Source organism: Lactuca virosa, chromosome 1, assembly GCF_052849685.1.
Source record: "Lactuca virosa cultivar CGN04683 chromosome 1, Lactuca_virosa_CGN04683_v6, whole genome shotgun sequence".
Taxonomy (NCBI): Eukaryota; Viridiplantae; Streptophyta; class Magnoliopsida; order Asterales; family Asteraceae; genus Lactuca; species Lactuca virosa.
This window is the reverse complement of record NC_136426.1, coordinates 108436184-108453325: the sequence shown is the minus strand read 5'-3', so window position 1 is coordinate 108453325 and position 17142 is coordinate 108436184. Positions and strand designations below refer to the sequence as shown.

The following is a 17142-nucleotide window of genomic DNA, read 5'->3' as shown; positions in this document are numbered from 1 at the left end:
AGGAAGTATGTTTTGTTATAATCCGGTACATGTGCGTCAATTATAAAAGTTTACAACCCTCATTTTGCCGTTGATCGCTTTAAATTCCAACGCTTTGGATTGGTTCCTTGGTTCTTTGATATATATATATATATATATATATATATATATATATATATATATATATATATATATATATATATATATATATATATATATAAAAGATCAAAAGTTTTTCATTCTAAAGATTCATAAAATAAACTAGAAGAATGTTTTCTGAAAAAGAAAATGAAATTATTAGTATTATTATTTTTTTTAGTTTTTATCAACCAGGTAAAAGTAAAACTCCCGATAAACAAAAATGACTTTAAATTGGTTACGAATCTACACAATTTTTTTATTCAAAAATTGCTCCAAGTTGCAAAACATTGCATAAAAAACCAGAGTTTTGGACTGTTCCTGAATTGGCTGCCGACTGGCTAGAAATCTTCTCCCCAACAAAATCCAAAACGAAGTCATAGTCCATTTACGGTCATTCCCAAGTTGTTAGGTCAATTCCCAATTCAAATTTTACAAAATCATCATGATTCGCTCTCTCTGATCCCTCAATTCCGTAAAATTGGAGGGACAACGAACCAGAGGCACAAATGGAGAGCCTGATACCCACATGGCAAGTGTCGTTTTTGTGTGGGGTTTTGACTTGGGTCGTTTTATCTTCGATGTTTAATGTCACCCAGAAGATTAGGTCTTCGGTACAGCCATGGGTGTCTCGTCGTGTAATCACCGGTGCTCCTACTATTCTTCAGATCCAGGTATACAATTCTTTGTTCACTTTTCACAATTGAACGTTTGATTTTGCGTAAACCCATATCACTATTCACTAATCTCATCAATTTCATATATTTGTTTCTATTCACGCTGAATTCCATCGATTTTTGTTCTGATTTCTGTTTGGTATGTGGAGAATACAGCATTGTACGGAGACGGAAATACCGATGTCACTAATCTCAAAAGTTCTCTTGTTGGGATTTTCCAACTTTTGCTTAAACTATCGGCTGATGCCTGAAGAAATTCAGAACATTTTATACAAAACCATGTCATTAATATCATGAATTTTCTTAGTATTCTGTTAGGTTACTAATTCTGCGCATAAAGTTTGGTGGGTATGTAGGGCAACACAAACATTTCATTAACACCCATATCACTTGTCTCATCAAATTTGCTTGTTCTTTGTACAGAATTATTGATTTTCACTTAACTTTTTTGTGAATTATTTCAGAAATACCAGCATGGTTTTTGGGATGCTTTGTTCTCTGGGATATCTTGTGTTGTTTCTGTGCCTTTTTATACTGGCTTTCTTCCCTTGCTATTTTGGGTAAATTCTCTTAATATTCATATGAAGAACCCATTCTTGAAAGAGGAATAAGCATTTATATCCATTTACACATATGATTGGTGTTAGTTTTTATGTTGTAGAGTGGTCATGGGAAATTGGCAAGACAAATGACACTTTTGATGGCGTTCTGTGATTATTCAGGGAATTGTATAAAGGTATAATTTTTATAATTTCCATTTTTGTTCTTGAATGTTTATCTTTTTAAAGGTTTATTCATATTCACAAAATTTCCAACATTTTGTAGGATATGGTATCTGCTCCAAGACCCAAATCACCACCCATAAGAATTCTAACAGCCACTAAAGACGAAAAAGAGAATGCATTGGAATACGGGTTTCCATCTTCTCACACTCTCAACACAATTTGCCTATCTGGGTATGCATCAAATAACAACATATTTACATTTCTACCCCTAATAGCAACCAACTTACATTCTTCATGATATTTAGGTACCTCTTACACTATATCTTCTCATACAATGAGAATATAGATGCATACTATCAAGTAGCAACCTTTATGTTTGTTTGCTTGTTTGTAGGCCTAATTGGCTTTGGTAAGTTTCAAATTTTTGTCTTAAAATACCCTTTTCTTCTCTACTTTCATCACTTGATTCTTTTTTTTGTAGGAAGAATATATCTTGGAATGCATAGTGTGATCGACATTATTGGTGGCCTTGTTCTTGGATTAATAATTCTTGCATTTTGGCTTTGTGTTCATGAACACATCGACAATTTTGTAACTCTAGGACAAAACGGTATGTTTTCTTGTTTACTTTTGTTAATTGTTATTTCCATTTTGAAAAATCACTCTCCATATTGATACGAATTGATTTGATTATGTTTATATCAAAATCATTAAAATTCACAATTTACCTTTTTTTACAGTTACATCCTTTTGGATTGCACTTAGCTTCTTGTTACTCTTTGCCTACCCGACACCCGAGCATCCAACTCCAAGTTTTGAGTATCACACGGCCTTCACTGGAGTGGCATTAGGAATTGTAAGAATTTAACTTTTTTTATTTTATTTACATTATTTTCTTCATAAACAAATTGATAATTATACCTTACACACAAATTTATAATTATGTTATTGTACAGGTAACCGGAGTCCAACAAACTTACAATCAATTCCATCATGAAAACGTATCGCGTTTATTCACACCGGAATTGGCGATTCCGGCCTTTGGTGGTAGAATCGGAATCGGCATTCCGACCATTTTGCTTGTGAAGTTTTGCAGCAAAGCTCTTGCGAAATGGATTCTACCGATTACAGCAAGTGCCTTGGGAATACCTGTAAGGTCATCTGGTTATGTTGCAGGTTTGACCGGTTCTTCAGTGGTCAAAAAGTCAAATGAAGTCAAACCTTCAGGAGGGTATCTACAAAAGATGTTTTTTAGAAGGGAGGATTCGTTTGATGTTGATACGGGTATCCGATTGGTTCAGTATGCTGGTCTTGCTTGGTCTGTTGTTGATCTTGTTCCTTCTTTGTTTTATCAACTCAACTTGTGATGTGATTATTTGTCATTGGATGAGGTTTTGAGACATTTCATGTGTATAAAATGTGTTCTAGTATTATATAATCTACTTTGGTTTTTTTTTTTTTATTGGGTAGATGGTGTGTATTGGGAATATTATTGATGCTGTTATAAGTATGTCATGTAGTAGAGGTATTTTTGCTCTGAAATTGTCAAGTTTTCCCTTGGTATGTAGGCAGAAAGGAAAAAAAAAGGAACATATTTGCGCTTAATTATTATTTTAGGGAATGTATTTATTAAGGTTTAAGAGCGTTTGTATCGATCAGATAATGTTTATTATGAACTGAATAGATGCAAATTTTGATGTTGAGGTTGGTGGGGATATATATTTGGTGTCATGCAATGTTTATGTCTTGGGATCCCACTAATAGCGATATGATCTTCAAATGTCTTAGTGATGACCGAAATGTGAACTTTTCAAACTTATTGATGCCAGTACTTGTCTAGTTTTATGTTATTCAATATTGTTTATTTGCAAAACTTAAAATTTTAGTAGCGTCATGTCTTTGTAGTTGGTACTCATTTATATATTTGATTTTTAATTCTTCTAATGATTGCGGCTTGATGTAGATGACACTTAAAGGATTGAACTTCTTTTACTTTTAACATTGTGTAATCTAGAAGAAAATATAGCAGCAAGTAATACACATTATTTACGCGGAGTCATGTATGATGCCAAATAAAATAGGAGAAACAGAGATGAAAGAGATCTTGAATGGTCATCCAATTTGATGTGTTGAACTTTTCGAATGAGTGCTAGTATATTTACACAATTTTGTGAATACTTGCAAAAAGAAAATATTGGTTGACAGTGAAGTGATGTTGCCGAGAGGTTACAACGTTCTAGAGAAAGACAGTCAATCGAGCTAGAAATGACATGTGGGAATCCATATGTGAACATAGAAAAGGGTTAATAGGTCTTGCAACATGGGTATATTAGATTGAAAGATGCAACATTTCAATTTTCAATGCATACCACCTTTTAGTCGATATATGCCTCATTTTAAGGTAAATGATTGTGATATTTTATTTACATGCGGTTTTATATTGTAATTTAAACCTTTTTTATAACAAGATTGCATTACGTTTATATCCATCGGGTAGGAAGGATCAACATATGATACCTAAGTGTTCGTTCATACAATTGAGACACCTTCTGTGAATTTTCCTAATGCTCAGGAAAGTATAATGATTTGGTATTTGCTCATCATTTGTATTATTACTATAACTTTTAGAAAGAGAGAAAAAAACTGATTTATTAATTTATTATACGATTAATAAATTAATTAGAAAACAAAATAGATGACTGCTTAATATATTATGAGAATAATATATTAATTAGAAATATTGTTATTTAATTAAGAATTAATCAGAAATTAATTAGAATTAATTCGATTCATTAAAAGTACAATGACCTAAGTTGTAATTAGTCAATAGTTGAACAAAAGGGTTTCAGAACCTTCCTCATAAGAGGTGGACGATTTTTGGAGTGATTCTAGGGTTTCTAGAATATCCCTTGAAAATAATTAAGAAACCAGATAATTACCTGATTTAAGATATTATTATTTTAATCAAGTAAGGGTTATCTAGGGTTTCCCGGTCAGCTATAAATAGGGTCTCATAGCCTCTAAATTCCGGCCACTTGACTCCTCAAGAGTATAACCGAAATTTTGTCTCTTCTATCATCTCTCTTCAAGTTTCCTTTGTTGCCAGGGTTTGGGTGTGAACCATTAGAGACATGACACTTGTGGTGCTTGCTTCCAAGAGTATTTCAGGAATGATAAGTTTGATTGTTTACTACAACAATAAAAAAGGTATGTAATTTCTAACTTATTTGTCAATTTCGAAAATACGTAGGGTTCATAGTGTTCTTGTTGTTTAATAGAATGTTACTTCAATAGTGTTATGACATAGATCTAATAGGTTGCATGTACCCTTAAGTGTTAAGGATTTATCCGCGTTATTGCATGTAAAACCCATCAAGTTCTTTATATTTTTTTAATATTGGAAAATATTAAATAGTAGACAAAAGATACCCTGACCAGAAAGGATATCATGCACCATACCCATGTATCAAATATCACCAATCAATGTGCTTCCAACTAATACTCATAAGGTTTTCAATCTTTTACACCCATCTCTTCAAATTTGCATAAAATGCTTGTTTCGGGTGTTGAAAAAGAGGTGGTAAATATTGAACAAAAATTCCAAAATTTAGTAAAAAAACTCAAATAGATGAGCTAAGGGCGACATTTACCCATATAACAATATTCGAGGGATTAACTCAATAAATATGATGTTAACATTGTTAAAATATAATGATTACATAGCTACAGAAAAACTATATGATCATTCAGGATTGGGAAAATGACAAAAATGCCCTATGAACTTTCTAGGGTTTATCCGTTGAGTCCCTAAAGTTTTTGTAGGACTTTATGAGTCCTTAAACTAGGATATGATCTTCTCTTTTAATCCCTGTCAATCTGTAATAGCCGGTTCAGTGACCTTTTAGACCAAAAAAACTCACATTGTGCCCTTATAAAGCAAAAAAAAAAAAAATCAGTGACCTTTTAGACCAAAAAAACTCAATTCGAACCCTCCCAAGAAAATGATTGCTGCTTTTCTTTCTGTCTTCACCCTCGATCGTCACACACACTCACCAAAGATCACAACCCTCTTCCCCTTCTAATCGATTCTCGATTACAACCCCATTCCACTATTTTCTTTGATTCGATTTCAACTCTTCATGGAATTGACCCTCTCATTTCTTCTTCTCAGTTCAAAATTGCACAAGCTACCTCTCCTTCTTCCTCCGAGTTGCAAGTTTAATGGATACAATGTTGAGAAGGATGTGTGGGTTTGATGATGTTCATAGGAAAAACGAGAGTTAATCTCTTTTTTTCTTCGAATTGAGTGTGAATCGACTTTGGAAGAAAATGAGAGTTTTTTTGGTACGAATTGATCATTGAACTTAATTTTGTTGGCTTTATAGGGGCACAATGTGAGTTTTCTTGGTCTAAAAGGTCATTGAACCGACTATTACAGGTTGACAGAGACTAAAAGAGCAGGTCATATAATAGTTTAGGGACCCATAAAGCTCGATAAAAACATTAGGGACTCAACGGGTAAACCCCAAAAAGTTTGTAGGGCATTGTTGTCATTTTACCCTTCAAGATTTAATCATTCGAGAGTCAAGCCATTATATGCGAGAAAATTGTGATAATATTTCAAATGTGATATGGGATGCAAGAAATTCAGTTAAATATAAATAATAAAAGAACTATTATTAATGTATTTACTTTAATCTTATTTAATGTATTATGTCTTTGTTTTATAATATCGAATAATTATTCTAAATACCATGTTATGCCATTTTATATTTGTACACAATTTTTATTAAATATTAGTTTTAATCAGCTAGATTATAAAGTTTTAGCAATGTTCTAAATAGCGTAAGGCGTGACTTGGCAGCAGTGTCAAATCTTAAGTTTTTACGATTCTTGGCGAGCCACGTCGTTTGTAAAACGTGACTTAAGGCGACAATTTTATATGTAGTTAAAAATTTTATATGTATTTTCTACTATTATTCATTTTTATATGCATATATGACTTAAGACGACAATTTGTTAAAGCTTGGTGACAAGTATAAACCTTGGAACCATGACGCGTCATGACAAAGTTATGATGAGTTTTTGAGAACCTTGAGTTCTAGATAACTTATTTTCTAGAAAACATATTATAACACCGTGGGTTGAGAAAGATAAGATTTCTGTGTGTTGTGGGTTGAGAAAGATGAAGAAAAATAAAAAAGAAAAACTGATGTGACAATGAGTTCGGTGGGTTGGGAGGGAATGACTCCCTCCTCCCTAATAATTATTATTATTTTTGCATTGAAACATTTTAATTTATGTATCTTTTTGAGCTGGTGTTAAAATTGGGGATGAAACTGAGTAACTTTCCAAAACTTGAAAGTTACATTTTTTTCATTGTAAAGTTGTATTTTTGCGTTGTAAAGTTGTAGTAATTTATTGGTAATAAAAGAAATTTTGTATTTAATACTAACAATGGCATTCACTTATTTTATTTAAAAGTTTAATATATATGAAACTCGTAGTATCACAACCCAAAATTTGAAGTTGCGACTACTAACCAATAGTTTCGATAAGAGTGTACGATCATGCCACAATAAATGATAAACTTAAACGATGAAAGTGAAAATATATGATACATCAAAAATCTTACGATGACAGTCTACTTAAGGAAAATCCAATTGAAATGAACACTAATTTAAACTTAATACACACCATGCTAAATTCCTTGAAGGTCTTCTACGCCTTCTCGTTACCCTTCAAACTTCAAGCTATGACACCTCCTGAGATACATGCTAAGTTAGGTTCAATGATGGTAAGTTTATGGTTTTCTATCAATTGAAAATAGTACTGCATCCGCAATAGTAAAATGAGCATCTAAAAACCGGGTTATAATATTGGTTATAGAAAAAGTACTACTTTAGTCATGTACTATAACATAACTTTCAAAACTAAGATTTAATATCATGACGAACTTACTATAAGAGAATACCATGCTTAAAACATAGACAAACATTACCTACTTGACTCGACATGTAAGATATCCAAGTGAAAATAAAAAAGGTTTTTGTTGAAAAAATATAAAAGCATTATACCTTTTTAGATGGCATGCAGAAACATTTTCGATTTGGTTGAGACAACATATGCACAACTAATTATCATCTTGAAATATCGATACAAACTTGTAATAATATTTAACGAATTATTGTACCTTAGTTTCTCCTCGTGTTACGAAGTGGCCTTACCCATCTGTCCTTCCTCTTTGTGAACCGATCACTATACCTTTCATATAAAAAGTTTCCAATAACAACCCCAACAACCAGCCCACTTCCAACTCCACATAATACAAAGATCCAATCAGTTATTTCACTCGGGAAGAGAGACTCAGACACATTGCTTGTTGGTGGAACGCTCGGCACCTTTAAATCTTGACCTTCCTTAGATAAAGGTCGTCCATATAGTCGGGGATTCCCTATGTAAGAACTCTTATCGAATGTATCAAACTGTTTTCCTTGTGGGATACGCCCTTGAAGATGGTTGAATGACAAATTGAAAATGGCAAGGAAGCCAAGTTGCACCAACTGTTGAGGAATTTCCCCGGATAGTTCGTTTCGAGAGAGATCCAAAGCTTCAAGATTCTTTAGGTTACCCAAAGATGGCATGACACGTCCAGTAAAACGATTGTTGGAAAGATTGAGTGCTTGAAGCCCTCGAAGATCTTGGAGTGATTGCGGGATCTCTCCTTCAAAATTGTTACAAGAGAGATCAATAGCCATATCTATGGTTAAAATCTGGTCGTACTCTGTTCTGACACCTTTGTGTATTAATGTCACTGAGTATGTTACATTTGTAAAGACACTTTTGGAGGATATTCCTGATTTCATAACAGATGATACACCAAGATTTTCATAGCTCATGACATGCCATGTTAGAAAGAAGTTTTGGTGCAACTGACCACTGAAATTGTTGTTAGAGAAGTCTATGATCCGCAACTTAGGGAACTGTGAGGAACCTTGAATTGGACCATAAAAATTGTTGGACCGCAAAACTAGAACTTGTAGCTCCGCAAGACTTCCCAACCAAGAAGGAAAGGCGTCATGAAAAGAGTTGTCTTCAAGAGATAGAATCTCTAAATTTGTACAATTTGTCAATGATCTTGGCAGTTGACTCGTAAATCTATTTTCGCTCAAATCAAGTTCTGTCAACATACTTCCAAGCGTAAAAGTGTTCATAATTTTTCCGTGGAAGTTATTGTGTTTCAGATTCAAATACATCAAGGAATTGCTTAAGATACCCAAACATGAAGGAAGTGTTCCGCTCATGTTGTTAAAAGATAAATCTAACAGTTGAAGAGATTTCAATTCACATATCGATGCTGGTATTTCACCTGTCAGATTATTCTGTGTGATAGCATAAATACTTGTGGTTTGTGATGGAAGTGGTAGTTGTCCTCGTAGCTGATTATTGTCCATAAAAAATGCTTGTAAATTTGTCCATGGGAGAAAATGAGGATGCTGATCAAAGCCAGTGATGGAGTTGCCTGAAAGGTCAATCAACTTTAGTGTTTCCCGGCTGTTGTTCCAAATCCACACCGGTACTGGGCCATCAATTTTGTTGTAGTCAAGAAGTAAGGTATGCAGTTTATTTTGGAAGCGCAAAAAGGCAGGAAATTCCTTCAAGTTGCATAATGACAGTCCTAACCAATCCAATTCTGGTAAACTGGTATTGGTGTAGTTGTTGGGGACTACTAATGATATCTTGTTATAACCTAACGAGAGTGTTTGGAGCTTGTTGAGTCCTAGAAACATGTCCAGTTCTACCCTACCATTGAAATTGTTTGAACCTAGGTCAAGAAACTCAAGACTTTTGAAGATGGAAAATGTGTTTGGAGTTGGTCCGTGCAATTGATTCATGTGAAGATCCAATTTTGTTAGTTGGGTGAAGTTGAACAACCAGGATGGTATACGACCAGTAAGAGAATTTTTCCCTAAATGTAGCTCGCTGAGTTTGGTTAGGTTGACAAGAAAGAGTGGGAGTTGGCTGTTTATGTTCATATAGGAAAAATAGAGTTCACTAAGTTCAGTCAACTTTCCAAGCCAATTGGGAAAGCATCCTTTCTCAAATTTATTACCACTAAGTTGCAAAACCTCGAGTTTCGAAAGACTTACCAACGAAGGAACTGAGCCTGTGAACTTGTTGACACCAAGAGCCAAGTAAGTGAGTTGCGTCAAGTTAGAGAGTGAACGTGGAATCCTCCCCACAAAATAGCAATCATTAAGGGACAAGACTGTTAAATGCTTGAGGTGGCTTATGGATTCTGGTATAATCCCAAAGAAACCTGTGCCATCTAATATCACCGCTTTTAGTAAGCTTTTGCCATGAAATTCTGGAAAGGAACCAGTGAGGTTGGTATTGTCTTCCAAATTAAGAACTTGCAACTTTGGCAGCTCAAGTATGGCTGCGGTGAATTCATTCGCAAGCAAACATTGACTTAGCTGGAGTGACTTCAAAAAAGAAAAGTTGGCCAAGAAATGAGGTACAGAAGTGTTAGTCTATATTATTAGCCCGCTTGTTTAAGGGCCCCTTTTTTGTCTTTAGCCCATTAGGGTTTCTGTCTAGCTAGTATTTATATCCGCTTTGTTCCTTGTAGTCTTTATGCTTTTCTCTGAGAACCCTTGTAATTTCTCTTTGATATAATCATATGACAATGTTATCATGGTATCAGAGCGGAGGTTTGATACGTTGTTAGAAGTCTTTGTAGCAGTCATCTGTGGCATGCCGTTTTCGTTCATTATCACTGGTATTTGTTTTTTTTTATATGTTGATTCGTTGCTACTGTTGATTCGTTGCTGCTGTCGGTTCGTTGCTGCTGTCGGTTCGTTGCTGCTGTTGGTTCATAATTGCTGTTGATTCGTTATTCAAGTGATTGCTTCCGCTGGTTTGTTACTCCTTTCATTCTCAGATTATTATATTGTCATTGTGGTTATTCATTCACTATCAACATGACTGGAAAGGATGATTCCCTTCAGTCAATCAGTACTCGTTTGGATGGAAAGAATTATACGTATTGGAGTTACGTTATGAAGAACTTCCTTCGTGGGAAGAATATGTGGGGCTATGTCACTGGGACTAAAGCCAAACCCTCAGTGCCTCAAACTGAGAATTATGATATGTTGCTTGATGCTTGGGAGACTGATAACTCCAAGGTTATTACTTGGATCAATAACTCTGTTACTCAGTCCATTGGTATGCAGTTGGCTAAGTATGATACAGCAAAGGAAGTTTGGAATCACTTGGAGAGACTGTATACTCAGTCCAATTTTGCTAAACAATACCAATTGGAATATGATATTCGTGCCCTTCAACAGAATGACCAGAGCATTCAAGATTTCTATGCTGCTATGTCTGATCTCTGGGATCAATTGGCTCTTACTGAATCTAAAGAGTTAAAAGATTTTGAGCCTTACATTGCTAGGAGGGAAGAACAACGCTTGGTTCAGTTCTTGATGGCCTTGCGTTCTGATTTTGAAGGTCTTCGTGGAACAATTCTTCATCGCTCTCCTCTTCCTTCAGTTGATTCAGTTGTCCATGAGTTAATTGCAGAAGAGACTCGTATCAAGTCCCATGCAGATAAAGGGTTTAAAGCAACCTCTACTCATACTCCCGCTCCTGCTGTGCTTGCTGTCTCCTCCAGTCAATCTCGATAAACTTCAAGAGTCGCTTATGATGAGTGTGCATTCTGCAAACAGAAGAATCATTGGAAAGCTCAGTGTCCATTGTTAGTCAACAAGGGTAAATCTGGTCAACCTCAGTCAGGGCAACAAAATAGGTCTGGTCAACAGAAGTATCAGTCGCGTTCCTCTGGTACTCCTCCATGGACCCCTCGTCCTCCACAGTTTGCTGTTGCTGCTGTTCCACCAGTTGACACAGAATCTGTTGGACATATACCACCATCTGCATTGGATCCCAAGGTGTTTGAGAGCTTTAGACAGTATCTGGCTTCTAATCCCACTGCCATGTCTACATCTATGTCTCATTCTGGTCCTTCTTCATCTGACACTTCAGGTATTCCCTCATCTTTATGGATTTTAGATTCTGGTGCAACCCATCATATGACTCCTCATTTGTTATCATTTACTTCTTTGTCGCAAGTGTCATCTATTTCTGTTAAGTCTGCTAGTGATACATCTATGCTAGTTGAGGGTGTTGGGTCTGTCTCCGTTTCTCATATAACTCTTCCTGATGTTTATTACATTCCCAAACTTACTTTGAACCTTGCCTCAGTCAGTCAGTTATGCAAGTCTAGTAACTGGGTGTTCTTTTCTGATTCTGTCTGTGTTATACAGGATCAACACACCCAGAAGGTGATTGGGATCGGCCGTAGGGTGGGGGAACTATATGTCTTGGAGGTCCTCAAAGTATCTGCTGTTGCTGCTTCCAGCATTGATTTATCTTCTTTTCGTTTGAGTCCTTTGTCATCTGAGTTTTATCTTTGGCATTCTCGTTTGGGACATGTGTCTGTATCACGGTTGAATTTCTTAGCATCTAGTGGTGTTTTGGGTCATTTAAACTCTTGTGATATTTCTGATTGTAGTGGTTGCAAACTAGCAAAATTTTCTGCTTTACCCTTCAATAAAAGTATGTCTTATTCTACTGCTCCTTTTGATATTATTCATTCTGATGTGTGGGGTCCTGCACCAGTATCCACAAAGGGTGGGTCAACCTATTATGTATCTTTTATAGATGATTATACTCGATATACATGGGTTTATCTTATGAAACGCAGATCTGATTTCTTTGGTATTTACAACAATTTTAGAGCTCTTGTTAAAACTCAACATTCGGCTGTGATTAAGTGCTTCAGGTGTGACTTAGGGGGTGAATATACCTCTAATGATTTCACTCAGTTACTTGCTTCTGATGGTACTATACACCAGTCTTCGTGTACTGACACACCTCAGCAAAACGGTGTGGCAGAACGAAAACATCGTCATATTGTTGAGACTGCCCGCTCATTGCTCCTGTCTGCGCAGGTCCCTAGTGCCTTTTGGGGAGAAGCAGTCCTAACTGCTGTGTATGTGATTAATCGTATCCCTACTTCATTGAATTCAGGAATATCTCCTTTTGAGAAGTTATATGGCCATCCACCAGACTACTCTTCTTTACGAGTTTTTGGATGTACTTGTTTTGTTCTTCGTCCTCATGTTGAAAGGAACAAGCTGGGGCCGAAATCTGCTATTTGTGTATTTTTGGGGTATGGGATTGGTCAGAAAGGATACCGTTGCTATGATCCTGTGAGTCAGAAGTTATATGTTTCTCGGCACGTTACTTTTTACGAACATATTCATTTCTACTCGATTCCTGCTACAGCCCACAATGTAACAAAGTCTGATCTTCTGCGTATTGATCCTTTTAATGAAGATATAGAGGCTCAAGACTCATCTATTCCACATGATCCCTCAGCACATGACACACCCACTTCTTCAGAGGGTGCCTCGACTCCACCTGTTCCTGAGCCTGATCCTCCGATTATTGAAGTTGAGGATCCTCCTCCTCCACCACCCCTCAGGAGATCTTCTCGTCCTGTCAAGTCCACCAAGCTACCGGATTTTTCTTACTCTACATATTCAGGACCGTTTTCTTCATTTATAGCAAGCATCCATCATCTGTCTGAACCTGAATCATATAGAGAAGCTGTTTCAGATCCTCTTTGGCAGAATGCTATGGCTGAAGAACTCACTGCTCTTCATCAGACTCATACATGGGATTTGGTTTCTCTTCCTCCTGGGAAACATACGATAGGTTGTCGTTGGGTGTACAAGATAAAAACAAAAGCTGATGGCTCTGTTGAACGATATAAGGCTAGACTTGTAGCAAAAGGGTATTCCCAACAATATGGTTTTGACTATGAGGAGACATTTGCCCCAGTTGCAAAGATGACGACAGTTCGTACTATGATTGCAGTTGCATCCGTTCGACAGTGGAAGATCTTTCAAATGGATGTCAAGAATGCCTTTTTGAATGGTGACCTTCATGAAGAGGTTTATATGACCCCTCCTCTAGGAATTCAACACCGACCGGGCGAGGTTTGTCGGCTTCGCAAAGCTTTGTATGGGCTCAAGCAAGCCCCTCGTGCTTGGTTTGAGAAATTTTCCACAGTGATTACCTCTCTTGGATTTGTCCAGAGTAATCACGATTCTGCTCTGTTTGTTAGATGCTCGAGTGCAGGACGGATCCTTCTGTCCTTGTGGATGACATGATTATTACAGGTGATGACCATGGTGGTATTGAGTCTTTGAAGCATGATCTAGCTCGTCGATTTGCTATGAAGGATTTGGGCTTGCTGCGTTATTTCTTGGGTATTGAGGTCGCTCAGTCTAAGAAAGGGTACCTTTTTTCCCAGACTAAATATATATCTGACTTGTTTACACGGGCGGGACTTTCTGACAATCAGACTGTTGATACCCCTCTTGAAACCAATGCTCGATACTCTCCTACTGATGGTGTTCCTTTGTCTGATCCGAATCTTTATCGTACTGTGGTGGGAAGTTTGGTTTATCTCACAGTCACTCGTCCAGATATTGCTCATGCTGTTCATATTGTCAGTCAGTTTGTTACTGCACCTACCTCTGTTCATTGGGGAGCTGTTCTTCGTATTCTGAGATATCTTCGTGGCACTCAGTTTCAGACTCTCTTGTTTCCCTCGACATCTTCTCTTGAGTTACGTGCCTATAGTGATGCTGATTGGGATGGTGATCGTCATGATCGTAAGTCTACCACTGGATTTTGTGTATTTCTTGGAGAGTCTCTTATTTCATGGAAGAGCAAGAAACAGGATGTTGTCTCTAGATCTTCCATGGAGGCTGAATATCGTGCTATGGCTGTAACTACATGCGAGATTATCTGGTTACGGTGGCTGCTTGCGGATATGGGAGTTTACATTTCTTCACCTACTCCCTTGAATTGTGATAATAAAAGTGCGATACAAATTGCGAAGAATTCTGTTTTTCATGAGCGGACGAAGCACATTGAGATTGATTGTCATTTTACTCGTCATCATCTACAGCTTGGGACCATTTCGCTTCCATTTGTTTCATCAACTTTGTAGCTTGCGGATATTTTTACGAAGGCTTTATCGGCTTCTCGGTTTCGGTTCTTATATGACAAACTCTCAATGCTTATTGCTGCGGCATTGTGAGTTTGAGGGGGGATGTTAGTCTATATTATTAGCCCGCTTGTTTATGGGCCCCTTTTTTGTCTTTAGCCCATTAGGGTTTCTGTCTAGCTAGTATTCATGAAAAGAGTTATCTTCAAGAGAGAGAATCTCTAAATTGGTACAATTTGTCAATGATCTTGGCAGCTGACCCGTAAATCTATTTTCGCTTAAATCAAGTTGTGTCAACGGGCCTCCGGTCAAAAAAGCATTCATCATATTGCCGTGGAAGTTATTTCTTCTCAGCTTCAAAGCCATCAGCGAATTGCATAAGATACCCAAACATGAAGGAAGTGTTCCACTCATGTTGTTAAAAGACAAATCTAAACTTCGAAGAGATTTCAATTCACATATCCATGGTGGTATTTCTCCTGTTAGGTTATTATATGAGACTTGATAAACAACTGTGGTTTGTGGTGGAATTGGTAGTTGTCCTCGTACCTGATTATCAATTATAAAAATTGCTTCTAAATTTGTCCATGGGAGAAAATAAGGGTGCTGATCAAAGCCAGTTATGAAGTTGTTTGAAAGATTAATCAACTCTAATGTTTCTCGGCTGTTGTTCCAGATCCACACCGGTACCAGGCCATGAATGTTGTTTTGGTCAAGAAGTAAGGTATCCATTTTATTTTGGAAGCGCAAAAAGGCAGGAAATTCCTTCAAGTTGCATGATGACAGTCCTAACGATTCCAATTCTGGTAAAGTGGTATTGGTGTAGTTGTTGGTGGGTACTAATGATATCTTGTTATAACCTAAGGACAATGATTGAAGTTTGTTGAGTCCTAGGAACATGTCGAGTTCTACCCTACCACTGAAATTGTTTACAGCTAGGTTAAGAGACTGAAGACTTTTGAAATTAGAAAATGTGTTTGGAATTGGTCCTTGCAGTTGATTAGCCATAAGATCTAAATCTGTTAGTTGGGTGGAGTTGAACAACCATGATGGTATACGACCAATAAGAGAATTTTTCCACATTTCTATCATACTAAGTTTGGTTAGGTTGGCAAGAAAGGGTGGGATTTCATCGTTTATGTTCATCTTACACAAAAAGAGTTCACTAAGTTTAGTAAGCTTTCTAAGCCAATTTGGAAAGCGTCCTTTCTCAAATCTGTTACCATTAAGTTCCAAAACATCGAGTTTTAAAAGACTATCCAGTGAAGGAACTGAGCCTGTGAACTTATTGTGACCAAGAGCCAAGACAGTGAGTTACGTCAAGTTAGAGAGTGAACCTGGAATGGGCCCCGAGAATGAGCATTCAGTAAGGGATAAGACTGTTAAATGTTTGAGGTAGCTTATGGATTCTGGTATAATCCCAAAGAAACCTGTGGAAAATAGTATCACTTCTTCAAGTAAGTTGTTCATTTGAAATTCGGGAAAGGAACCAGTGAGGTTGGGATTGAATGCCAAATCAAGAAATTTTAATTTAGGTAGCTCAAGTATGGCTACGGGGAATTCATTCACAAGCAAACATTGACTTAGTTGGAGTGACTTCAAAAAAGAAAAGTTGGCCAAGAAATGAGGTACAGAAGAACTAATGTCAACCCCGTAGAGATGGAGTTCTTCAATCCATGTTAAGTTTTGCACCATGTTCTTAAGGCTAGGATTGTGAAGCTTTAGTGAATTTCCTGACGGATCTAAAGAAGACAATTGCATCAACTGCGAGATTCCATTCGGGATTTGACCACTAAACCTAGAATAAGAGAGATCAAGGCTTCTTAATTGCTTTAGACGAGCAATCTCATATGGAATTTCAGATTCACCAAAGTCGTTCCCAGAAAGGTTGAGTCTCTGAAGATGAACAAGGCTGAAGAGGGTGATGTTGGAGTTGATATGCCCACAAAGAGACCTCTCGCTCAAGTCAAGACCGATCACATGACCATAGTACTGATCATGGTCATTGCTACATGCCACCCCCTCCCATGAACAACACTCAAAACTAGTGTTCCAAGAATGGAACACTTGAGAGCCATAAGCAGCATCATATTGATGAATTATGGTTTGCTTAAACTGAAACAAGGCTGAGCATTCTTCATCATGGCTTACAGATGATCCAGCGACAATCTTCACTGTCACCAACACATATACAAAGGAGATGGTTTGCAAGAACTTAAGGTGATTCATGTATGGAGCCATGAAAATGGTGTTTTGTTTTATAATTGTCTATGGGTATCCAATTCTGTCACACCCCAAAACCAAGAACGGCGGAAACATTCTGGGGCGGAGGACGTCATGTATAGTATCACAACAATGAATAGTAGTAAACAAGCAACAACATCATCCATTGCATTAATAGTATAATTTTAATACAAGTGTGTTCTGACAAATTATATAGACACCATAATATAAATCAAAATGAAAGATGAGTCTTGAATGAGCTCCATCTTCTCTAAACGTTGCACCGGTACCTGTCTACTGGTGACCTGAGGAC

General features: G+C 36.8%; 3 protein-coding genes across 3 annotated transcripts; 1 reads left to right on the top strand and 2 right to left on the bottom strand.

Annotated features, from left to right (window-relative positions):
- Nucleotides 1–445: 445 nt before the first annotated feature.
- On the top strand, nt 446–2976 carry LOC145156118 (lipid phosphate phosphatase delta-like). The gene is made up of 8 exons (XM_079075654.1): nt 446–791; nt 1259–1354; nt 1456–1530; nt 1620–1750; nt 1825–1928; nt 2001–2129; nt 2260–2375; nt 2476–2976. Exons 1-8 carry the CDS (start codon nt 627–629, stop codon nt 2884–2886), a joined length of 1227 nt encoding a protein of 408 aa, XP_078931780.1. The 5' UTR covers nt 446–626; the 3' UTR covers nt 2887–2976.
- Nucleotides 2977–7713: 4737 nt separating this feature from the next.
- LOC145118936 (receptor-like protein 7) lies at nt 7714–10293 on the bottom strand. The gene is made up of 2 exons (XM_079054596.1): nt 10243–10293; nt 7714–10053 (listed from the first exon to the last, which is right to left on the bottom strand). The coding sequence occupies exons 1-2, from the start codon at nt 10291–10293 to the stop codon at nt 7714–7716; spliced, it is 2391 nt and encodes a 796-aa protein (XP_078910722.1).
- A 4493-nt stretch (nt 10294–14786) lies between these two features.
- LOC145118917 (receptor-like protein 6) lies at nt 14787–16847 on the bottom strand. Its single transcript, XM_079054577.1, has 2 exons — nt 15944–16847; nt 14787–15883 (listed from the first exon to the last, which is right to left on the bottom strand). Exons 1-2 carry the CDS (start codon nt 16845–16847, stop codon nt 14787–14789), a joined length of 2001 nt encoding a protein of 666 aa, XP_078910703.1.
- Between the last annotated feature and the right edge of the window lie 295 nt (nt 16848–17142).

Excerpts from the sequence above, each read along its gene's own strand:
- LOC145156118 (XM_079075654.1), top strand. The coding sequence starts at position 627 with ATGGAGAGCCTGATACCCACATGGCAAGTGTCGTTTTTGTGTGGGGTT. Across the intron at positions 1,531-1,619 it reads ATTCAGGGAATTGTATAAAG|GATATGGTATCTGCTCCAAG; the intron begins GTATAATTTTTA and ends AACATTTTGTAG. Across the intron at positions 2,376-2,475 it reads CTGGAGTGGCATTAGGAATT|GTAACCGGAGTCCAACAAAC; the intron begins GTAAGAATTTAA and ends GTTATTGTACAG.
- LOC145118936 (XM_079054596.1), bottom strand. The coding sequence starts at position 10,293 with ATGAACGAAAACGGCATGCCACAGATGACTGCTACAAAGACTTCTAAC. Across the intron at positions 10,054-10,242 it reads CTACAAAGACTTCTAACAAC|ACTAACACTTCTGTACCTCA; the intron begins GTATCAAACCTC and ends CTAATAATATAG.
- LOC145118917 (XM_079054577.1), bottom strand. The coding sequence starts at position 16,847 with ATGGCTCCATACATGAATCACCTTAAGTTCTTGCAAACCATCTCCTTT. Across the intron at positions 15,884-15,943 it reads ATTCTCGGGGCCCATTCCAG|GCTCAGTTCCTTCACTGGAT; the intron begins GTTCACTCTCTA and ends ATAAGTTCACAG.